Source organism: Leucopleurus acutus (assembly GCF_964270905.1).
Source record: "Leucopleurus acutus genome assembly, chromosome: 13".
Taxonomy (NCBI): Eukaryota; Metazoa; Chordata; class Mammalia; order Artiodactyla; family Delphinidae; genus Leucopleurus; species Leucopleurus acutus.
Window position 1 is genome coordinate 23635107 of NC_139155.1, and position 25597 is coordinate 23660703.

The 25597-nt window shown below is 44.0% G+C and overlaps 1 protein-coding gene across 1 annotated transcript in view; it reads right to left on the reverse strand.

The window, feature by feature from the left end:
* The window catches only part of MAPK4 (mitogen-activated protein kinase 4), a gene marked incomplete at its 3' end in the record, with an annotated part of 75003 nt that overhangs the window by 9938 nt on the left and 39468 nt on the right, over positions 1-25597 (reverse strand). Inside the window, exon 2 of the mRNA XM_082853273.1 lies at positions 214-358. Within this exon, the coding sequence (XP_082709399.1) occupies positions 214-358 (145 nt within the window). The remainder of the gene's footprint in view (positions 1-213; positions 359-25597) is intronic.

The following is a 25597-nucleotide window of genomic DNA, read 5'->3' on the forward strand; positions in this document are numbered from 1 at the left end:
TGCGGAGCACAGGCTCCGGATGCGCAGGCTCAGCGGCCATGGCTCACGGGCGCAGCCGCTCCGCGGCATGTGGGATCTTCCCAGACCGGCACGAACCCGTGTCCCCTGCATCGGCAGGCGGACTCTCAACCACTGCGCCACCAGGGAAGCCCTGTTTTCCCCTTTTATTGAGCTACAGCAGAGGAGAAGGAAGGTGCCTGGGTAGCAGCTTACCAGCAAAGAGCATCCTCCCCGTGAGCATCTCCGCCAGGATGCAGCCAGCGGCCCACATGTCAATGGCTTTGGTGTAGTTGTTAGGGGAGAGGAGCAGGCGTGGTGAGCGGTACCATTTCGTTACCAACCCTTCTGACAGGTAACCCTGGAAGACAAAATCCAGGCTTCCAGTAATCAGTCATTTGTAGACACCCCCCCTCCCATGCCTCTCCTCCTTTCCCTTCCCAGGGAGACAGGACCCCTTTCACTCTCCATCCTTTCCCATTGATCGTCTGGTTAGAGGGGTTTAGGCAGGGTTGTGGGGCTCAGAGGCTTTGGTGGGGGAATCTTATGAGGCCCTGGCGTTCTCTTCTGTGGAAAGGGATCCAGGATGACACTATTTAAGAAGCAGTGCTTTCCCAGCCCATCTTGATGTAATGACGCGTAGCACTCTACCCTCATCTAGTAAGAAGATGGAAAAGGAGGAGCCGTACTTGAGTTTGTTATCACCATCAACAGAGTAACGACGAGACAGTGGGATTTGATTTATTCAGTGGCTGAATGTCAGAAAGAGCTGTAAAATTTAAATCAAGCCAGTTGCTTTGGTGCAGATGATTAAATTAATTCTGCCGTGATGTCAGACGCCAAGCCCCTGCTGGGAATGGATGAGGCCAGCTTCATAATGGGTGCGGGTGAAGGGCTTTTGGAAGCAGCCCTAAAAGGCAGAGTGGACACAGCTTTGGTTGGCCCAGAGGATTCTGGGAGTTCTACAGAGTGTCTTTGGGGGGATAGATGTTCTAGCTGATTTCAGCCACTGCTCAATGTGCGGTCTGGCGTGGAATCCCTCACTATGGCATATAGTGACAGCATAGGTGCTTTAGCACAGATAGGGAAGTATAGCCAGGCAATTCGGAGGTTGTTCTCTATGTAATTCACAAAGCTGGCCCAACAGTGGAATCTGGGAAATGTCTGTTGAATTACAAGGAACGGTCTCTCTAAATTGAAAAAATAGACCTATTTGGTGGTCAAGGTCAGATAATTAGCACCAGGGGGATCCAGTGAGAAATTCTAGGGACGGTTTTGTTACTTGCTGTTGTAATTTCCAATTTAGCATCTAATTTTCCTTTTTGCTGATGTAAAAAGTATCACAGACCTAGGTTAAAAGCAGGTGAAACGTTAGGAGGCCCAAGTACCCAGGAGCTTTTGATCAATTAATCTGAAATCTCGTCACTTGTTGAGCAAAGATTTATTATGTTTTAAACCTGAGAGCCCTGAGTTACAGCAGTTTTCTCTCCTCTGTGGCACATATTTCTTTAGAGCAGGTCCTTAGACTGGTGGAAGGAAGGAAGACAAGACTAAGGTATACCCATTCCCCAGCCTCGATGCTCCAAAATGAGCTCCTTATAATTTTTAAAATATGCCCCCTTTCTCTGTCCTTTGGGCCTTTGCATGTGTACTTGCCAGGGATGGGTGTCCTCACACCCACTGTCCTTCCTGGCTAACTCACACTCAGGCTGCTTCCTCTCAGAAGCTTCCCAATTCCCTGGGATGAGGTTGAATGCCCCTTCCCAGGAGCTTCATGATCCCTGTCTTGTTACTGTTTCTTTACTTCTCCGCAGTTCCACCTTCACCCAGCCCACCCCCAGGACCACTAGACTATTCACCCCTCATGGGCAGAGGCTGTATCTTGTTTCACAGCCATTTCTGCATTGCCTACTGCCAAGTCTGCCTCCTAGGAAATGTCCAATGAACACAGATGGATGGATGAGTAAGGAACGTCTCACATGGTCTGAGCCCCTTCAAAATGGGGCACCTTCTGGGGGAACCACGGATCCCCTTCTTTAACAGACCTGATTTTATGGAGAGATCCAGTTCCCACTTTCAATGGTGGATGAGGAGTTTAGAAAAGTTGTCAGCTTTTGTCTTATGCCTTGCCTTCTTCCAGAAAGGACTGTCAAGTGTAAGTAATTTTTTTTTTTTTTTTTTTTTTTTTTGCCATACGCGGGCCTCTCACTGTTGTGGCCTCTCCCGTTGCGGAGCACAGGCTCCGGACGCGCAGGCTCAGTGGCCACGGCTCACAGGCGCAGCCGCTCCGCGGCATGTGGGATCTTCCCGGACCGGGGCACGAACCCGTGTCCCCTGCATCGGCAGGCGGACTCTCAACCACTGCGCCACCAGGGAAGCCCAGTAATTTATTTTTAAGTCAGGTTTATTGAAGTATAATTTATAAACAGTAAAATTCACTCTTTTTAGGGTATAGTTCTATGAGTTTTGACAAAGCGTAGAATCATGTAACCACCATCATAATCAAGAGACATACAATTCCATCAGCTCACACAATTCCCTCGTGCCCCCTTCTGGTCACCCCCGAGCCCCAGTTCCCTAGAAACCACTGTTTTCCATCCCTTTAGTTTTGCTTGTGCAGAACGAACGTCATATAAATGGAATCACAGCGTGTGGCCTTTTGGGTCTGAATTCTCCCCCTTAGCATAATGCATCTGGACTCATCCACATTGCTGTATGAAGAGTAATCTGTTAGGAGTTTAAGTTTGATTCTAGAAAGGAAAGAGACAAGCCAGACTGTAGAAGCTCACATCTGGGTGGGTGGCTTACAAATAAAGAATGGTCCAATTTTATTTTCCAGTCAGAGGGTGAGTGTGTCAGAGAAAGACTAAAGAGTACCCAGAGGGGAGGTGACTTAAGGTGAGTTTACTCTGATGTGTAAATGAGCAATCTTGTATGGGACAGAATTCCCTATAATTAACACCTGCCTATCTGCAGAGTCTGGAGCTGAAGTGGGACACAGGGAGCTTCCTTCTGAAACACCTTCCCTGAAAGTAAAAGAAAGATGTTTGCATGGGCAAGGCTGCCCCAGGGCCAGAATTATGGGCAAGGCCATGATAACAGCTGAGAAAGTTCACCCCTGGCTTTTCCTTACCTTTGAATGAAAACCAAGAACCTGCCAGATTTTTGTCAACTACTAGCTGCTTCCCTCAAGTTACTTGTCCCTCAAGTCAGGGGATTTACTGATATGTTTCAGAAGCCACAGGACAGAGGAGAATTTGGGAAGGTGCAGTGGCTTTTCTGCCAGGATCTGGAGCAAGGGGAGCCCTGGGGGAGTGGGGGATGGGAACAGAGGGGAGCCTGCATTCCTGGGTCTGTGGGGCAGACACGGGGAGGTGCTGGAGGTCTTGCCCTCAGCTGAGATGAGCCCTGGGTGTCTGAGTGGGAGAGGCACTGGGGCCCACCACACAATACTGGTGATCTGGATTCAACAGAGGAGTTTTAGTTGAGTGGATGGGGCAAAAGTCAGAATTTTCTAGAATAAAAAAAATCTTTAAGGATACCCAGGAGTGGAGACTCAGTTTTATCAGAAAGGCCCATAAATCCGTGAGTGTACTGGCTCAACAGAGATCCTTAAATGGCTTTCCTGCCGGAGCCTGCAGGGTGAAGATAGTTTCAGCTCCATTTGGATGTAGAGGAAGCTGTCTTCAGTGATCAGACATGGTCTCTCCTGGGGCTCGCCCATCGGCAGGCTGACCACTGGGTGGGACAGCAGGCACAGGCAGGGCATGTTGTCTCATCACCACGCTGGGGAGACGGGAAGCGGACACTCCTCGGGTCACCCCCTGAGTGTAAGAGGCAAGACCAGAATCACCCTTTCCCTAGTGTCCCAGTCCTCCTGCCAGCCTGTCCCTTGGTGTTTCCGGTGAGAAGGCAACTCCGGAGGCACCACTGGGAGGGGTGGACATGGTTTCCTGTCTAGACCCCACCATGGGGACTTTGGGCTTCTTCAGCTATTACTCCAACCAGCCCATTGTGCTGGAGTCATGTCCAGCCAGTGAGAGGCTCTGACTTTGAAAGCCTTAAAGGTGTTTGGAAATAATCTGGTAGCAGCTGCCCCAGGAGGAGAGTAATTAGGGACCCCCCACAGATCCAGAGGGAGGGTAGAATTAAAGCTGAGCATTCTTTTTGCTGAAGGAGCAAGAAAACCACACTCAGTCCCAGCTGCCTGCCAAGGAATTCAGAGCAGCCTCCATCGAACTCACCCTGGAAGGGTGGGCACCCATCCGCTGCTCTGGCGAGCCTGTATTGGGTGGGCTTCAGCTCTGCTCAGCTTGCCTTCTCTGTGCCTCCACTGGCCCAAGCCTGATCTCTTGGGTCTGGGAGTCAGAAGGCTGGAGGAGAAGGCTTGATCCCATAAACTTTCCATGTCACCCTTTAATGCACCTACTGGCACCTTGCAGAGGTAGGGCAAATTTAAATAGGGACAACACTCTCCCAAGAATAAAAGCCCTGGGTGTGGGAAGACGCCAAGGTAGCGTCTCCCCACAACTAGGGCGCCTGCCAGCTGCTGGTGGGGACCCTGACGCCCAAGGAGATGGGAGGAACCCCCAAGTGAACTGGTAGGACGCGGGGGGACTGAAGGGGGAGGAGAAGTGGAGGCCAGACAGGATTGGCACCCCTGAGGCTGGGGAGATCAGGAGAGGCAGGTGGGAGGGACCCTCATGAAAGAGCAGGAGAGGAGCTGAGGTTGATCTCCCGGCCCACTCGGGCTGGGGAGGCTGCTGAGCTCCCAGGCCGATACCCACCCCCCCCAAAGCCCCCTCCAGGCTGCATGGGTCCTGGGGGCATAGGAAGGAGGCCGAGGGGTGAACAGCAGAGGCAGGCAGGAGGGGCCCTCCCAGACGGGAGGAGCAGGAGAGGAGAGGAGGGCATTTGCCCTGCCCACTCGAGTCCAGGAAGCCTGCTGTGCTCCCAGGTGAGGTCCCCTTCCCTCTGAGGCCAGCGGTGGGGGGCACGCCTGGGCCCCTTCTGTTCCTTGAGGCTAAGCCCCACTCCCCACAGCCCCCAGGGCCTTTTCCAGCCCTGTGGGTCCTGAGCGTAGGCCCCGCCTACCACCAAACCTTGCCCTTGCTTAGACCTCGCCCTCCACAGCCAAGGCCTCCCCCCACCTTTTTTTTCTTTCTTTCTTTCTTTTTTTCTCCTTCTTCCTCCTTCTCTTTCTTACTATTGTAGTACTGATGTACCTTCCGGTTGTTGATTCATCTATATTTTTATCTTTATGTTCTTTCTAACATACCTGTTAGTTTCCGAGTCTAATTTTATTTTTTACTTTGTTATTGTTCTCTCTCGTTTTTTTTTTTTTTTTTTTTGCCACCCCACATGGATTGCGGGATCTTGGTTCATGAGCCGGGGGTCAGGCCAAAGCTCCTCCTGTGGGAGCTCCGAGTCCAAACCACTGGACTAACATAGAACCTCAGACCCCAGGGAATATTCATTGGACAGATGTCTTACAGAGGTCCTCATCTCAGCACCAAGACCCAGCTCTACCCAACAGCCTACAAACTCCAGTGTTGGAAGCCTCAGGACAAACAACCAGTAAGACAGGAACACAATCCCACTCATTAAAAAAAAAAAAAGAGATGGCAAAAAGTATGTCACGGATGAAGGGGCAAGGTAAAAACCTACAAGACCAAATAAATGAAGAGGAAATAGGCAACCTACCTGAAAAAGAATTAAGAGTAATGATAGTAAAGATGATCCAGAGTCTTGGAAATAGAATGGAGGCATGGACTGAGAAAATACAAGAAATGTTTAACAAAGATCTAGAAGAACTAAAGAACAAACAAACAGAGATGAACAACACAATAACTGAAATGAAAAATACACTAGGAGGAATCAATAACAGAATAACTGAGGCAGAAGAACAAATAAGTGAGCTGGAAGACAAAATGGTGGAAATAACTGCCAAGGAACAGATTAAAGAAGAAAAAATGAATGGAAGACAATCTCAGAGACCTCGGGGACAACACTGAACACACCAACATTCGAATTATAGGAGTCCCAGAAGGAGAATAGAAAAAGAAAGGGTCTGAGAAAATATTTGAAGAGATTATAGTTGAAAACTTCCCTAACATGGGAAAGGAAATAGTCACCCAAGTCCAGGAAGCACAGAGAGTCCCAAACAGGATAAATCCTAGGAAAAAGACACCAAGACACATATTAATCAAACTAACAAAAATTAAATTCAAAGAAAAATTATTAAAAGCAGCAAGGGAAAAACAAAAAGCAACATACAAAGGCATTCCCATAAGGTTATCAGCTGATTTTTCAGCAGAAACTCTTTAGGCCAGAAGAGAGTGGCAGGATACACTTAAAGTGATGAAAGAGAAAAACCTACAACCAAGATTACCCTAACCAGCAAGGATCTCTTTCAGATTCAATGGAAAAATCAAAAGCTTTTCAGACAAGCAAAAGCTAAGAGAATTCAGTACCACAAAAACCAGCTTTACAACAAATGCTAAAGAAACTCCTCTAGGTGGGAAACACAAGAGAAGAAAAAGACCCACAAAAACAAACCGAAAACAATTAAGAAAATGGTAATAGGAACATACATATCAATAATAACCTTGAATGTAAACGGATTATATGCCCCAACCAAAAGACACAGACTGGCTGAATAGATACAAAAACAAGACCTATATATACACTGTCTACAAGAGACACTTCAGACCTACCTACATACAGACTGAAAGTGAAAGGATGGAAAAAGAAATTCCATGCAATTGGAAATCAAAAGAAAGCTGCAGTAGCAATACTCATATCAGATAAAATAGACTTTAAAATAAAGACTGTTATAAGAGATAAGGAGGGACACTACATAATAATCAATGGAATAATCAAAGGAGATAATAATAATAATAATCAAAGGAACAATCCAAGAAGAAGATACAACAATTATAAATGTTTATGCACCCAACACAGGAGCACCTCAATACATAAGACAAATGCTAACAACCATGAAAGGAGAAATTGACAGTAACACAATAATAGTAGGGGACTATAACCCCCCCAGTTACACCCATGGACAGGTCATCAAAACAGAAAATAAATAAGGAAACATAAGCTTTAAATGACAAAATAGACCAGATAGATCTAATTGATATTTATAGAATATTCCACCCAAAAGTGGCAGAATACATTTTCTTCTCAAGTGCACATGGAACATTCTCCAGGATAAATCACATCTTGGGTCACACATCAAGCCTCATAAAATTTAAGAAAATTGAAGTCATATCAAGCACCTTTTCTGACCACAATACTATGAGACTGGAAATCAATTACAGGAAAAAAAACTGTAAAAAACACAAATACATGGAGGCTAAACAGTGTGCTACTAAATAACCGAGAGATCACTGAAGAAATCAAAAAAGTAATTAGAAAAAACATAGAAACAAATGACAATGAAAACATGACAATCCAAAACCTATGGGGTGCAGCAGAAACAGTTCTAAGAGGGAAGTTTATAACAATACAATCTCACCTCAAGAAACAAGAAAAATCTCAAATAAACAATCTAACCCTACACTTAAAACAACTAGAGAAAGAAGAACAAAGAAAACCCAAAGTCGGGAGAAGGAAAGAAATCATAAAGAACAGAGCAGAAGTAAAAGAAATAGAAAAGAAGAAAACAATAGCAAAGATCAATAAAACTAAAAGCTGGTTCTTTGAGAAGATAAACAAAATTGATAAACCCTTAGCCAGACTCATCAAGAAAAAAAGGGAGAGGATGCAAATCAATAAAATTATAAATGAAAAAGGAGAAATCACAGCTGACAGTACAGAAATACAAAGGATTATAAGAGACTACTACAAACAACTATATGCCAATAAAATGGACAACCACAAGGAAATGGAAAAATTCTTGGAAAGGTACAATTTTCCAAGACTGAACCAGGGAGAATTCGAAAATATAAACAGACCTATCACAAGTAATGAAATTGAAACTGTAATTAAAAACCTTCCAACAAACAAAAGTCCAGGACCAGATGGCTTCACAGGCAAATTCTATCAAACGTTTAGAGGAGAGCTAACACCGGTACTTCTCAAACTCTTCCAAAAAGTTGCAGAGGCAGAAATACTCCCAAATTCATTCTACGAAGCCACCATCACCCTGATACCAAAACCAGAAAATGATATCACAAAAACAGAAAATTATAGACCAATAACACTGATGAACATAGATACAAAACTCCTGAACAAAATACTAGCAAACAGAATCCAACAACACATTAAAAGAATCATACACCATGATCAAGTGGGATTTGTCCCAGGGATGCAAGGATTCTTCAATATACGCAAATCAATCAATGTGATTCACCACATTAACAAATTAAGGAATAAAAACCGTATGATCACCTCAATAGATGCAGAAAAAGCTTTTGACAAAATTCAACACCAATTTATGATAAAAAACTCTCCAGAAAATGGGCATAGAGGTAACCTACCTCAACATAATAAAGGCCACATATGACAAACCCACAGCAAGCAACATATTCAATGGTGAAAAACTGAAAGCATTTCCACTAAGATCAGGAACAAGGATGTCCACTCTTGCCACTCTTATTCAACATAGTTTTGGAAGTCCTAGCCATGGCAATCAGAGAAGAAAAGAAGTAAAAGGAATCCAAATTGGAAAAGAAGAAGTAAAACTGTCACTGTTTGCAGATGACATGATACTATACATAGAGAATCCTAAACATGCCACCAGAAAACTACTAGAACTAATCAATGAATTTGGTAAGGTTGCAGGATACAAAATTAATGCACAGATATCTTCGGCATTCCTATACAGCAACAATGAAAAATCAGAGAAATTAAGGAAACACTTCCATTTACCACTGCAACAAAAAGAATAAAATACCTAGGAATAAACTTGTCTAAGGAGGCGAAAGACTTGAACTCAGAAAACTATAAAACACTGATGAAAGAAATCAAAGATGACATAAACAGATGGAGAAATATACCACGTTCTTGGATTGGAAGAATCAATATTGTGAAAATGACTATACTACCCAAAGCAATCTACAGATTCAATGCAATCTCTATCAAACTACCAATGGCATTCTTCACAGAATTAAAACAAAACCTTTACAATTCATGTGGAAACACAAAAGACCCCGAATAGCCAAAGCAATCTTAAGAAAGAAAAACGGAGTTGGAGGAATTGGGCTCCCCGACTTCAAACTATACCAGAAAGCTACAGTAATCAAGACAGTATGGCACAGAAACAGAAATATAGATCAATGGTACAGGATAGAATGCCTAGAGATAAACCCACACACATACAGGCACCTAATTTACAACAAAGGAGGCAAGAACATACAATGGAGAAAAGACAGCCTCTTCAATGAGTGGTGTTGGGAAAACTGGACAGCTACACGTAAAAGAATGAAATTAGAACACTCCCTAACACCATACACAAAAATAAACTCCAGATGGATTAAAGACTTAAATGTAAGACCAGACACTATAAAACTCTTAGAGGAAAACATAGGAAAAACACTCTTTGACATAAACCACAGCAAGATCTTTTTTGACCCACCTCCTAGAGTAATGGAAATAAAACCAAAAATAAACAAATGGGACTTAATTAAACTTAAAAGCTTTTGCACAGCAAAGGAAACCATAAACAAGACAAAAGGACAACCCTCAGAATGGGAGAAAATATTTGCAAATGAAACAACAGACAAAGGATTAATATCCAAAATATACAAACAGCTCATGGAGCTCTATATCAAAAAACAAAACAAAACAATCCAGTTAAAAAATGGGTGGAAGACCTATATAGACATTTCACCAAGGAAGACATACGGATGGCCAAGAGGCACATGAAAAGATGCTCAACATCACTATTAGAGAATTGCAAATCAAAACTACAATGAGGTATCACCTCATGCCAGTCAGAATGGCCATTATCAAAAAAATCTAGAAACAATAAATGCCGGAAAGGGTGTGGTGAAAAGGGAACCCTCCTGCACTGTTAGTGGGAATGTAAATTGATACAACCACAGTATGGAGTTTCCTTAAATAGCTAAAAATAGAACTACCATATGACCCAGCAATCCCACTACTGGGCATATACCCTGAGAAAACCATAATTCAAAAAGAGTCACGTACCACAATGTTCATTGCAGCTCTATTTACAATAGCCAGGACATGGAAGCAACCAAAGTGTCTATCAACAGATGAATGGATAAAGAAGATGTGGCACATATATACAATGGAATATGACTCAGCCATAAAAAGAAACAAAACTGAGTTATCTATAGTGAGCTGGATGGACCCAGAGTCTGTCATACAGAGTGAAATAAGTCAGAAAGAGAAAAACAAATACCGTATGCTAACGCATATATATGGAATCTAAAAAAAAAAAAAAAGGTACTGATGAACCTAGTTGCAGTGCAGGAGTAAAGATACAGACATAGAGAATGGACTTGAGGACACAGGGTGGGAGGGGGAAGCTGGGGTGAAGTGAGAGAGGCATGGACATATATACACTACCAAATGTAAAATAGATAGCTAGTGGGCAGCAGCCGCATAGCACAGGGAGATCAGCTCGGTGCTTTGTGTCCACCTAGAGGGGTGGGATAGGGAGGGTGGGAGGGAGACACAAGAGGGAGGGTATATGGGAACATATGTATGCATGTGGCTGATTCACTTTGTTGTACAACAGAAACTAACAGTAATGTGAAGCAATCATACTCCAATAAAGATCTATTAAAAGAAAAAAGAATAAGAGTGCAGTCAGCCATAGCTCTGTGCGTGCGTTAGGGTGGGGGGATGGCAGGGAAGGCAGGAAGGGTTGCTGCTCCGTTCATACCGAATGGCTGTTGAGGGCTGCCCCTGCTTCCAGGTCAGGATGGAGCGGGGCTCTGACAGCCTCACCTTGCCGACCAGAGGTCTGTGTCATGTGTCCTGGGAGTCCAATGTGTCATCCATGTGTGGCAGAAATGAAATGAATAAGATCATCCCTGGCTTCAAAGAGCATGTAATGTGGTTAAATAGATGAAACGTTCAATAGGCAAAGATGATGGGAAGGACCAGGAGAGGATCTCGGTCAATATTTATGTAGGACTTGCTTTGTGCTGGGCACTGTGTTAGCATTTTACCTGAATTTATTCAACAATCCCTCCATCAGATTCTAGATGCAGGCTCTCTACACAACTTGTCCAAGTTCACATGGCTGGGAAGTGGGCCAGGGCATGCAGCTGCAGAGCCCATACCCTAGCCTGTGTGCTGCTGGACCTCCACCACCTCGCATACTAAATAGAGTCAGTGGTAGGCAGCAAGGCAGAGGTGTGCTCAGAGCACAGAGGGGTGGTATTTTGTCCTGAGGTGGGTCAGAGAAGACTTCATGAGAAGAGGTTGGTTTCAGTTGGTCTTCATGGTTGGGGACATCTTGGATAGCTGTGCTGGGGAACATCTGAGGGGGTGGTGGCCAGGGGGAGCCAGTGTGAGTAAAGTTGGGGGGCCAGCGAGACCTAGAATGTGCTCAGAGGACAGACATCTGTACATGTGGACAAATGGGACATGGGGAGGGGCTGAGGAGACTGACCTTCATCCTGAAGGTCAGCGGTCCCCAAGGACCTCCTGTATGAGAATCAGGGGACGTGCTTGTGAAATGTGCAGACTGGCCAAAGCTGACTTAGAGTCCTCCAATCTCCATCTCATATGAGCTCCCAAGGGAACCCTTATGCCCCTCCTACTTTGAGAACCCCAGGAAGGATGCAGGGAGCTGTGGAGGGATGCCGAGTGGGGCAGAAGGGATGGTGGGTAGGATGGGGCTTTCAGCGTAGGCTGTGGAAAGCCCTGGGTAGGCCTGTGGCTGTGATTGGGCTCCTGCTAATTCTGACTAGTGGGAGGGCCGTTCTTGGAGCACTCGTGGCAGTTGCAGGCTCAGCACACCTGTCACTGGAAGCTGGAGAGGCTTGCAAGCTGGGCTGGCAGCAAAGATGCTGCTCTCCAGATAGCAGGGGGTTAACAGTCTCAGAAAGGCTTCGGGAAGGCCCCTGGGTACCACACTTCCTTGAAAGTGGGTAGGAATGTACACATGGACTCCTGTCTGATCTAGAAGAAACTAGGTCAAGGGAGAAAGGAATCAGGCTATGGAGAAGTAAAAACTTTGAGCTTTAGGGGGTCAATGGCGGCGGTTGCACGATTGCTGTGATTTTGTGGAGGTGCAAGTTCCCAGAAGAGCTCCTGGTGGATGTGCTGTGCAAACCAAAGGAACATCACATAAGGAATGGGAAAGACAGGGCACGCTGAGCCTGGAGAACATTGTGGGGGGCATGAAAGCTGCCTCTAGACACATGCAAGGCTGTCGTTCGGACCAGGAGCTAAGCTTGCTCTCTGAGGCTCTTGGGACAGACATGCGCCAAAGCGTAAGGCAGAAATCCATGCAATACGCTGATAATACCTAACATTTATTGAGCTTCTCGAACTGATCTCATGCTTCATATGGATTAACTCATTTCATTCTTGCAACAACCCCATGAAGTAGGGTCTCTCATTATAGTCATTTGACAGGGAGGCATCTGAGGCACAGAGAGGGTAAGCAACCTATCCACAGTCACACAGGCTGTAAGTGGCACAGCTGGGATTCAACCCCAGGTTGTGCTGATGTAGCACCTTTGATGTGAACATGCAGCTCTACTGCTTTTCAAGTAAAGAGAGGCCTCGAAAGCCACCAGGCTGTTCAAGGGGGGCTGGGCTCCTGACAGGCAGAGGTGGGCAAGCACAGAATGGGCAAGCTCGTGGGAGATGCGCCAGCACCACCCTCCAGAGCGCAGCTCCTCAGACCTTGGCATGCACTCGAATTCTTGGGAATCCGGGCTGAATACATGTAGATTCCATTTCGTCAGTCCAACAAGGTGATGCCGATGCTGCAGGTCAGGGGACTGAACTTGGACGAGCAAAGCCCTGGATGATCTTTAATATCCTGCCCTGCCTGAGGGATCTATGACTTGCCTTGTTCACAGGCCAGGCAGATTTCTCTAACTGAGCAGCAGACTGACCTGTAGTAGGGGCTATTCTTTGTGTTACAGACACACATCAGAAGATCACTTAGAAAAACAACACCTTCCCAGAGGCCCAGTTTAGGCAGAAATATATGGCCTCCCTCTCCACAGCCTCCTTCCTCTGAAGGTATAATTCTTTTTTAAAAATTATTTATTTATTTATTTTGCGGTACGCGGGCCTTTCACTGTTGTGGCCTCTCCCGTTGCAGAGCACAGGCTCCGGACGCGCAGGCTCAGCGGCCATGGCTCACGGGCCCAGCCGCTCCGCAGCATGTGGGATCTTCCCGGACCGGGGCACGAACCTGCGTCCCCTGCATCGGCAGGTGGACTCTCAACCACTGCACCACCAGGGAAGCCCCTGAAGGTATAATTCTTATTTGTGCCAATATCCATATCATGTACGTTAGAAGCCTTTTAAAAAAGAAATAACACCACGGTGGAATCGCCTTTCTTATTGCTGACTCTAAACTCATTCTGTTAAACGCATTTCCATGCATATATGCACCAGGGAATCTCTCAGGCTGAGGGAAGGAACACACAATCTTAAAAGCCCACCATTACAACACAATGATTGGTAAGTCACCTGGTACATTCTGTTTGTGCAGCTAAAATACACACGGTGAAGAAACAGTATTGTTAAATCAGCTGCACTGAGTTTTCATTAACTTCTAAGATGCCCTTAAATGCTGATCTGCTGCCCTCCTTTCTCGGGGCTGCCCCTTCCCCACTCCATGCTGTGGGGAATCCTGTCCAATGAAATTCATCTCTTCCACAGTTTCCATGGAAATCAACCAAAAGCCCAGTTAAGTTCCTATAGGCCTGCAGCCCCCATGTGGTCCCTTCGTTTTACATTTAAAAAAATTATAGTAGAATTGCTTTAAAAAACAACTTTTTTTTTTTTTTTTTTTTTTTTTGCGGTACGCGGGCCTCTCATTGTCGTGGCCTCTCCAACTGGCTCCGGACGTGCAGGCTCCGCGGCATGTGGGATCGTCCCGGACCGGGGCACGAACCCGCGTCCCCTGCATCGGCAGGCGGACTCTCAACCACTGTGCCACCAGGGAAGCCCCAAAAACCAACTTATTTTTAATCGTGGTAAAATACACATAAAATTCACCATCTTAACTGTTTTTAGGTGTACAATGCAGTAGTAGTAAGTACATGTTGTGCAACCGTCACTACCACGTGCAAAACTGAGTAAACAGTAGCTTACCATACTCCTCCCCCCAAAGCCCCTGGCGACCACCACTCTACTTTCTGGCTCTATGAATTTGACTACTCATCTAAGTGGGATTATATAGTATCTATCCTTTTGTGGCTGGCTTCTTTCACTCAGCATACTGTACTTCTCCTTACTTTTAAACAGCGGGAAAGTGGAAACAATGGAGTTGGGCTTCTTTTTAACAAGCACTTTCTTGAAATGTCTTCTAATTCAACTAGAGCTCACCATCACAGATAAAAGCTTTGGACATTATCCTCCTGGGGTCCAAGTCATCAACTCTGAATTCCCTTACGGTTCAAAGACACGATCAAATGTTTTGTTTGTTCGGTGATGTGCGGGGATCGCCAGCTCTAATCCCACCGTCCTCGCTAGGACCAGGGCTGGGCTGGTTAGAGAGCTGGGTGGAGGGAAGGCTTCGTGTGGCTGCTTCAGCCTCAGTTTCCCCATCTGCTTGTGCTGCTGGTCTCGAAGCTTTCCTCTGTGGGGCGCTAGAGTCCTAGGATTCTGCATCACAGTCACTAGCAACCTCTAAGTGAGGGACCCTGCTGGGCCAAAGTGATTCATTTTTAATGGGCCGGTCTGTGAGCAAATGGCTCCTTTTAGGAAGATACATCAACCACCAGGCCATAAGTAGACATTTGTCTTGCTGACTTTCAGGGGGAAATTTGGCAGCACACTGGAGCAGCAGCTCTCAAACCTGATACACATTAGAGGCACCTGGGGAACTTAAGAAAAATCCCAACTCTCAGGCCACCCACCATGCTGATTACATCAGAATCTCTGTGGGAGGCCCCAGGCATCAGTCATTTAAAAAACTCCCCAGAGGACCCCAATGTGCAGCCATATTTGAGAACCGGTATCCTAGGGATCCTTAGCTCGTCAGCTCTGGAAAGGTAAGCAGTATTTTCACAGTCCCCCAATTACTGCAGCCTTCTATTTCTGGCTCCACTCAAGACGAGATGATTCCTTGAGTAGCCACAGTGGTCTCCAGACATCTGACCCACAGGAAGTAAAAACTTACTGGAAAATAACCAATAATAACAACAGCTGCTATTTATTGAGGATTTAGGATATGCTCGGCACTGTGCCCAGTGCTACTTTATTATCAGTGCACTTAATCATCAAAGTGACCCTATGAAAAACGTATAGAGAGATGAAAAACCAAATTACATACTAACTGGCAGCACCGAGAATCCACCCTGGCAGGGAACAAAACAAAGTCGCTTGTAGTCATGGAGCATACATTTTGGTAGGAAAGACAGCTGAACAAATGGATGGATAATATATCTGGTGGAGAGACTGTGAAGAATAAAAAAATAAAGCAGGGTAAGGAGATACAGTGATGGATTGAGTGGGTGGCCCAGGAAGGCCTCTACGAGAAGGGGACATGTGAGCAGAGAACAGAGTGAATCAAAAGGAGCGGCCATGTCAGGGAAGAACATCGGAGAAGTTGATCTCTGAGCCCCAAGGCCTCCCCTTCTGTCCCCAACTCCTGTCCCCAAATGGGGGCAGCTCTTTCATCTTCCCCTCTCACCCAGCAAGCCCTCCTCTCAGTCCCTGATTAATCCCCATGTATAAATAAATGAGAACAGTTTAGAAGTGGGAGGGAACTAATATTTGTTGAGCCCCCATTATGCACAAGGGATTGTGCCAGCACTAGCTCAGCTGACCTCCTGATAACCCTGTAAGGTAAGTATTTATTTTTTCATTTTCTCTGTGGGGAAATTCTTGCAGGCCCCTCTCCTCTGCCTGGCTTAGCTGGTAAGCCTTTATGATCCTGGCCCCCTTCACCCCCAGATCACAGCTCCATAGGAGGGGAGGCCCTGAAGGCAGGGTCCGGCTGTTTTGTCTCTGCCGTGCAGGGTAGACGCTCACTTTAAATGCGGTGAATGAATTGGATAAAAATCTAAGCCAAAGGAATGATTGATATGCCCGTGGTGGAATTTCAGACACAGACCACCAGTCAAGAGGAGATTGTTTTGAAGTTTGTTTGTTTGGTTTTTTTTTTGAATTTTATTTTTTTATACAGCAGGTTCTTATTAGTTATCCATTTTATACATATTACTGTATATATGTCAATCCCGATCGCCCATTTCATCACACCACCACCACCACTTCCCCCCTTAGTGTCCATACGTTTGTTCTCTACATCTGTGTCTCAATTTCTGCCCTGCAAACCAGTTCATCTCTACCATTTTTCTAGGTTCCACATATATGCGTTAATATACGATATTTGTTTTTCTCTTTCTGACTTACTTCACTCTGTATGACAGTCTCTAGATCCATCCACGTCTCTACAAATGACTCAATTTCGTTCCTTTTTATGGCTGAATAGTATTCCATTGTATATATGTACCACATCTTCTTTATCCATTTATCCATCGATGGGCATTTGGGTTGCTTCCATGTCCTGGCTATTGTAAATAGTGCTGCAATGAACACTGGGGTGCATGTGTCTTTTGGAATTATGGTTTTCTCTGAGTATATGCCCAGTAGTGGGATTTCCGGGTCATATGGTAGCTCTATTTTTTAGTTTTTTAAGGAACCTCCATACTGTTCTCCATAGTGGCTGTATCAATTTACATTTCCAACAACAGTGCAAGAGGGTTCCTTTCTCTCCACACCCTCTCTAGCATTTGTTGTTTGTAGATTTTCTGATGATGCCCATTCTAACTGGTGTGAGGTGATACCTCACTGTAGTTTTGATTTGCATTTCTCTAATAATTAGTGATGTTGAGCAGCTTTTCATGTGCTTCTTGGCCATCTGTATGTCTTCTTTGGAGAAATGTCTATTTAGGTCTTCTGCCCATTTTTGGATTGAGTTGTTTGTTTTTTTAATATTGACCTGCATGAGTTGTTTATATATTTTGGAGATTAATCCTTTGTCCGTTGATTAGTTTGCAAATATTTTCTCCCACTCTGAGGGTTGTCTTTTCATCTTGTTTATAGTTTCCTTTGCTGTGAAAAAGCTTTTAAGTTTCATTAGGTCCCATTTGTTTATTTTTGTTTTTATTTCCATTACTCTAGGAGGTGGACCAAAAAAGATCTTGCTGTGATTTACGTCAAAGAATGTTCTTCCTATGTTTTCCTCTAAGAGTTTTGTAGTGTCCGGTCTTACATTTAGGTCCCTAATCCATTTTGAGTTTATTTTTGTGCATGGTGTTAGGGAGTGTTCTAATTTCATTCTTTTACATGTAGCTATCCAGTTTTCCCAGCACCACTTATTGAAAAGACTGTCTTTTCTCCATTGTATATCCTTGCCTCCTTTGTCATAGATTAGTTGACCATAGGTGCATGGGTTTATCTCTGGGCTTTCTACCTTGTTCCATTGATCTATATTTCTGTTTTTTGTGCTAGTGTCATATTGTCTTGATTACTATAGCTTTGTAGTATAGTCTGAAGTCAGGGAGTCTGATTCCTCCAGCCCCGTTTTTTTTCCCTCAAGATTGCTTTGGCTATTCGGGGTCTTTTGTGTCTCCATACAAATTTTAAGATTTTTTATTCTAGTTCTGTAAAAAATGCCATTGGTAATTTGATAGGGATTGCATTGAATCTGTAGATTGCTTTGGGTAGTATAGTCATTTTCACAATATTGATTCTTCCAATCCAAGAACATGGTATATCTGTCCATCTGTTCGTATCATCTTTAATTTCTTTCATCAGTGTCTTAGAGTTTTCTGCATTCAGGTCTTTTGTCTCCCTAGGTAGGTTTATTCCTGGGTATTTTTATTCCTTTTGTTGCAATAGTAAATGTGAGTGTTTCCTTAATTTCTCTTTCAGATTTTTCATCATTAGTGTATAGGAATGCAAGAGATTTCTGTGCATTAATTTTGTATCCTGCTACTTTACCAAATTCATTGATTAGCTCTAGTAGTTTTCTGATGGCATGTTTAGGATTCTCTATGTATAGTATCATGTCATCTGCAAACAGTGACAGTTTTACTTCTTTTCCAATTTTGATTCCTTTTATTTCTTTTTCTTCGCTGATAGCCATGGTAGGACTTCCAAAACTATGTTGAATAATAGTGATGATAGTGAACATCCTTGTCTTGTTCCTCATCTTAGAGGAAATGTTTTCAGGTTTTCCACCACTGAGAATGATGTTTGCTGTGGGTTTGTCATATATAGCCTTTATTATGTTGAGGTAGGTTCCCTCTATGCCCACTTTCTGGAGAGTTTTGATCATAAATTGGTGTTGAATTTTGTCAAAAGCTTTTTCTGCATCTATTGAGATGATCATATGGTTTTTCTTCTTCAATTTGTTAATATGGTGTATCACATTGATTGATTTGAGTATATTGAAGAATCCTTGCATCCCTGGGATAAGTCCCACTTGATCATGGTGTATGATCCTTTTAATGTGTTGTTGGATTCTGTTTTCTAGTACTTTGTTGAGGATTTTTGCATCTATATTCCTCAGTGATATTTGTCTGTAATTTCCTTTTTTTGTAGTATCTTTGTCTGGTTTTGGTATCAGGGTGATGGTGGCCTCATAGAATGAGTTTGGGAGTGTTCCTTTCTCTGCAATTTTTTGGAAGAGTTTGAGAAGGATGGGTGTTAGCTCTTCTCTAAACGTTTGAGAGAATTCACCTGTGAAGCCATCTGGTCCTGGACTTTTGTTTGTTGGAAGATTTTAAATCACAATTTCAATTTCATTGCTTGTGATTGGTCTGTTCATATTTTCTATTTCTTCCTGGTTCAGTCTTGGAAGTTTATACCTTTCTAAGAATTTGTCCATTTCTTCCAGGTTGTCCATTTTATTGGCATAGAGTTGCTTGTAGTAGTCTCTTAGGATGCTTTGTATTTCTGCGGTGTCTGTTGTAACTTCTCCTCTTTCATTTCTAATTTTATTGATTTGAGTCCTCTCCCTATTTTTCCTTGATGAGTCTGGCTAATGGTTTATCGATTTTGTTTATCTTCTCAAAGAACCAGCTTTTTGTTTTATTGATCTTTGCTATTGTTTTCTTTGTTTCTATTTCATTTGTTTCTGCTCTGATCTTTATGATTTCTTTCCTTCTACCAACTTTGGGTTTTATTTGTTCTTCTTTCTCTAGTTCCTTTAGGTGTAAAGTTAGATTTTTTATTTGAGATGTTTGTTGTTTCTTGAGGTAGGATTGTATTGCTATAAAGTTCCCTCTTAGAACTGCTTTTGCTGCATCCCATAGGTTTTTGATCGTTGTGTTTTCATTGTCATTTTTCTCTAGGTATTTTTTGATTTCCCCTTTTATTACTTCAGTGATCTCTTGGTTATTTAGTAACATATTGTTTGGGCTCCATGTGTTTGTGTTTTTTACGTTTTTTTCCCTGTAATTGATTTCTAATCTCATAGCGTTGTGGTCAGAAAAGATGCTTGATATGATTTCAATTTTCTTAAATTTCCTGAGGCTTGATTTGTGACCCAAGATGTGATCTATACTGGAGAATGTTCCATGTGCACTTGAGAAGAAAGTGTAATTTGCTGTTTTTGGATTGAATGTCCTATAAATATCAATTAAATCTATCTGGTCTATTGTGTCATTTAAAGCTTCTATTTCTTTATTTATATTCATTTTGGATGATCTGTCCATTGGTGTAAGTGAGGTGTTAAAGTCCCCCACTATTATTGTGTTACTGTCGATTTCCTCTTTTATAGCTGTTAGCAGTTGCCTTATGTATTGAGGTGCTCCTATGTTGGGTGCATACATATTTATAATTGTTATATCTTCTTCTTGGATTGATCCCTTGATCATTATGTAGTGTCCTTTCTTGTCTCTTGTAACATGCTTTATTTTAAAGTCTATTTTATCTGATATGAGTATTGCTACTCCAGCTTTCTTTTGATTTCCATTTGCATGGAATATCTTTTTCCATCCCCTCACTTTCAGTCTGTATGTGTCCCTAGGTCTGAAGTGGGTCTCTTGTAGACAGTATATATATGGGTCTCGTTTTTATATCCATTCAGCAAGCCTGTGTCTTTTGGTTGGAGTATTTAATCCATTAGCATTTAAGGTAATTATCGATATGTATGTTCCTATGACCATTTTCTTAATTGTTATGGGTTTGTTTTTGTAGGCCCTTTTCTTCTCTTGTGTTTCACACTTAGAGAAGTTCCTTTAGCATTTGTTATAGAGCTCATTTGGTGGTGCTGAATTCTCTTAGCTTTTGCTTGTCTGTAAAGCTTTTGATTTCTCCATCGAATCTGAATGGATCCTTGCTGGGTAGAGTAATCTGGGTTGTAGGTTCTTCCCTTTCATCACTTTAAATATGTCATGCCACTCCCTTCTAGCTTGAAGAGTTTCTGCTGCGAAATCAGCTGTTAACCTTATGGGAGTTCCCTTGTATGTTATTTGTTGGTTTTTCCCTTGTTGCTTTCAATAATTTTTCTTTGTCTTTAATTTTTTCCAATTTGATTACTATGTGTCTCGGTGTGTGTCTCCTTGAGTTTATCCTGTATGGGGCTCTCTGCGCTTCCTGTACTTGGGCGGCTATTTCCTTTCCCACGTTAGGGAAGTTTTTGCTTATAATCTCTTCAAATATTTTCTCGGGTCCTTTCTCTCTCTCTTCTCCTTCTGGGACCCCTATAATGGGAATGTTGTTGCATTTAATGTTGTCTCAGAGGTCTCCTTGGCCGTCTTCATTTCTTTTCATTCTTTTTTCTTTATTCTGTTCCACAGCAGTAAACTCCACCATTCTGCCTTCCAGGTCACTTATCCGTTCTTCTGCCTCAGTTATTCTGCTATTGATTCCTTCTAGCGTATTTTTCACTTCAGTTACTGTATTGTTCATCTCTGTTTGTTTGCTCTTTAATTCTTCTAGGTCTTTGTTAAACATTTCTTTCATCTTCTCAATCTTTGCCTCCATTCTTTTTCCGAGGTCCTGGATCATCTTCTCTATCATTATTCTGAATTATTTTTCTGGAAGATTGCCTATCTCCACTTCATTTAGTTGTTTTTCTAGGGTTTTATCTTGTTCCTTCAGCTGGTATATAGCCCTCTGCCTTTTCATCTTGTCTATCTTTCTGTGAATGTGGTTTTTTTTCCACAGGCTGCAGGATTGTAGTTCTTCTTGCTTCTCTGTTTTGAAGTTTGTTGACCATGTTTGAATCGCAGGACAAAGGCAGCTGCCATGTTCAAGTCCAGCACCCTGAAATCTAGGGGCTCCCTCAGTTGTGGGGTGTGGCTGTGGATTTCTGTTTGACCCGACCTTGATGCTGGTAGCTGGGCCCTTGGCGCTGTTATTCTTGCCTGGGGCCAAGATGGAGGTCAGACTCAGGGCTTTAGTGCATCCCTTCTAATTCACTCTCAAAAAGAAAGAGAATACTCATCCCAAAGCACTACTGAGTGATGCGTACAATAATAATGAATGTTTGCCAGGAGCTGACCACATCCTCGTTAGCACCTGACCTTTCTCTGAGTTCTTTCATTTGACTATCAGCCTCACAAGGTGGGCACTGTTACTGTTTCTGATGGGAGGGGGTGCAGAGCTGAGGCAGAAGGTCAATGACACAGTGCCAAGGTCATCATGTCCCCCAGCAGACAGTTCAGTCCCCAAAGTTCCTCTTCTGCTACCAGCTACCCCATTTCTGCTCATACCTCATCCCCTCACAAGAGGGTTAGTATTCTCCCCTGTTCAGCTTGCAGGGAGAGACTGTCCAGAAGAATAAAAGGCACTTTGTTGGGCTACCCCCTTCTCAGAAGGCTCTGGGGTATAAAGCACCACCTTTATTGAAGATGGACTCAAGGGACTAAGAAAAATAAGAGATCCCTTGCTGTCTTGCTTGTTTTCATTCAGGATCAGGTGGAACTTAGCAGGGCAGATTTTAGAGCCCCCAGGTGGCTTCATTACACAGATGGCTGTGGGAGGGGACAGGCTTTGGGCTCAAGCATGCTTACCTAAAGGTGTTACAAGTCCCTCTCTCCCAGGGTCCTGAGAAGGGCAGGGGTCTGGGGGAAGGAGGTGGTGGTCATTCAGGGCTCCTGCTGCAGGAAGGCCCCTGACGAGGGTCCAGCCTGTATGTAGGAAGGAAGTTGCTGCCTGCAGAACTTGATAGAAAGTGCCAGAAAAGCCCTGCGACTGCTGAATTTGACTACCTACCTGTCCTGGTGAAAGTCTTACCCACAGTTGCTTAAGGCAGTTTTCCCTAAATGGGTCCACATCCCAGAGATGCTACTAGGGGCAGGTCAGGTGTGCATACAAACACCCTTGGGACAGGTGGGCAGCAACCAACAAGATTATTTACAGCCTCAGAGATTAAGGATGCAGTACTTGCCACACCTCTTTGTCCACATAACCCTTTGTTTTTTCTAGGTGCTTCTTGGGGACCAGTCTTCTGCAGGATCCACTGTGGGAAATGCAAGGTAAGGTCCTCGTTAGCGCATTTACCTGGGAGAGGAAACATACTGACCCGTTTGTCCACTGTCTTCTATTACATCGGCAAAGACTACTGACATCCTGGCTCCTGCAGAGTGTGCTCTGTGTGGATGGAAACTCACCACCTCCTCCGCTTATCTTATCTCTGAGCATCCGAGGTCAGGGACCACTGGACTCGCTGCACCTTCCAGGGCCTGCAGGAAGATGAGGCTGAAGGCAGGGTGGCTGCATGTTACAAAAGCCACTAGAAATGTGGGGATTGCAGGCCACTGGGTGAATAGCATCGAGGCCACTCCACCCGTCTCTCCGGGGCACAGGCTGCATGGGTGGAGAGGAGGCAGCAGAAAGGCCCTGAGACCAACTCCAGCCCTTCTGCCATGTTGCTTCTGTCAGGGCGTGAGTCCAGGCTCAGCAACCCTGCCCAGCACTCACCTTGAGAAGGGTCTTCTCTCCTTGGTGACCAGGCAGCCAGCCTGGATCACATTACCAATATGGGCCACAGCCTCCCTCTGTGGAAACACTTCTCTTCATAGAAAAACTGCAGGTCCCTGGCCCAGGTGAAGTGCCCCAGCACTGAGAGCCTGCCCAGGTCACCTGATCCAGGGAATGCCAGTCCCATTTCAGACAGGTATTTTGATAGGCATTTCTTAAGTGTTTCTGGTGTTTCTGGCCCTGTGTGTGGTGCTCTGAGTCAGGGAACTGTCCTCAAGGAGCCTACAACCCAATTCTGGGCAGTGAGTTTGCTGGTTCAACTGCAATCATTTAATCAGCGACAAGTCAACACTGGGTGAGGGAGGGAGGATGGGGCAGTCACCAAGTGAACAATGAAACAGCAAGGGGGCCACGGTGGATCCAGGCTCAGGGGGGTGCTTAAAAATAGGAAATTATGAACACAAAATTAAGTATGAAAATGAATATTTATTTTTGAATCAGAAAATTGCAGCAAATTAAAAATTATAAAAGGCTGGCAAATACCACAAACATCACAACATTCATAAAAATAACATTTTTACTAATTAGCTGCTTGGCAGACTGTGGGTAGCAAACACGTGAATGGATTGCATAACCTCTGATCATAATTTTTTACAGACAGAATTTAAAGCTAATTCAGTATTTGAAAGATAATTGAAAAGATAACTCAGTCTTTCCTTTAATACAGTCAATTCTTCAGTATGGTTGATATTCTAGAAGTTTCTTTCACCTTCAAAACTAGTTACCAGTATATCATATAAATTTTCAGGATTATTGTCAGATTTGGGAAAAACCTTATTAGGTATTCTTTTGTTGATGAGCTGTAAGATTTGGGGGTATTTCCAGTTTTCTTATGTGGTGACTAAACATCTGTTTGAATCAATGATACTCATCAACCAGGCTGTTCGTGATGTCCTAGTTGCTGTCATGTACTATGAGCTGTAGGGTGGGTCCTGCTGCTTTGTCATGACACTCCATGAGTTGATTTGGTGGGCCACAGAGGGATTCCTAGAAGTTATTCCTACACCGAGATGCTGGCACTAACTAAACTCTATATAGAAGTAGCTGCAAACCATATCAACATATCCCATTAAACCCAAACTAAATGCATCTCTAGCCCAACCTACCCTAAATCAGATTCTCTGAATGCCCAGTCACACCAGCACCATCCAACACAAGGGGAAGTGTCAGGGAGGGCAAGTCAGAACGGGAATAGACCACTTCCTAACAAATTGCTGCCCAAATATCTTACATTTGCAAATATTACAAAGATATGTGATACATTGTTAGGGTTCTTCCCAGGGCCTTGGGTGCAGGGGTGGTCATGCAGCTGAGAAGCCCTGAGTTGAGTCACAAGCTCCATGGTAAATCTGACCCCTACCAGGAGTAAAACAGGCCAAAGAAGGGGTCAGTGGCCAAGGAGGACAGGGAGGCATCTTGCCAGGATTTTCAAGATAGGAAACCAGGTACCCATTCTAGGAACCTTCTCAGAAGTAAACCACGGCGGGGCCCATCTTCTTATCAGCCGAGGCAAACTGTCTAGAGAGCTGGTCACCCAGAGAGTTTGAGAAGAGGCCCTAGGAGGAATGTGGGTGTAGGGAATGATTACAGGGGGTTGAAGGATGTTTCCTTCCCTCCTCAGACAAACAAGCTGGTATGATTTTTAGCCATCAGAAAAGGTCTGTCTGATTTTTTGGCCATCTAAAAATGTTCCCTCACCACCTCACTCCCTTAAATCCATTTACCAAAGGCCCAAACCCCTTGGTTTCACTTTTAGAGGAACAGCTAGCAAAGTAAATTCCTTGCTGCCCAGAAGAGAATATGCAAGGATTTTATCCTCCACTCTTAGGAATGCCTCTGGAAAGTTTTGGAGAGCTAAGGGAGGTAAGAGAATACAAGAGCCCTGGACAAGTCGAGGGAGGGGGGAGGGGGCTGTGGAAGGTAAGGGGCACAGGAGGAGGTAGGAATGGGTCCCAAAGAGAAAGTCTGCCTTCTTCCCAATTTTCCACCACCCCTCTTGGTGGGCCCTGCCCACTTTTGGAATTTGGTTCTGCAAAAGAGTGGTGATCTTTCTTTCACTGTTTATGACAAAGCACTGCCAGTGAATTTGGTTTTCAAAACTGTAATTCATACAGCAGTTAATGTGTGAACCTGTAGTTCATTCATTTTCATAGCTGTATAGTATTCCAACACCTTTATAGAGGGAGTTTGTGAAGAGGCACTAGGTATTCTTTTATTACATTTACTTCTAATAAAAGGGTTATAATAAAGAATTTGGCGGGTCTTTATTCCCAGTTCCTGGGAGGGAGACTCTAAACCCTTTGGAATTTCCTGAGTAATAGGAATGTCTTTGTGATTCATGGTGGACCCCTAGACATATTCAGGATGGGTCTAGACCAAAAGACCCACCAGATGATTAGAGGATTATGGGGCTGGAGATTGGGTTCATTCAGGTGGTCAATGATCCAATCAACCACACCCCAGTAATGAAACCACAATGAAA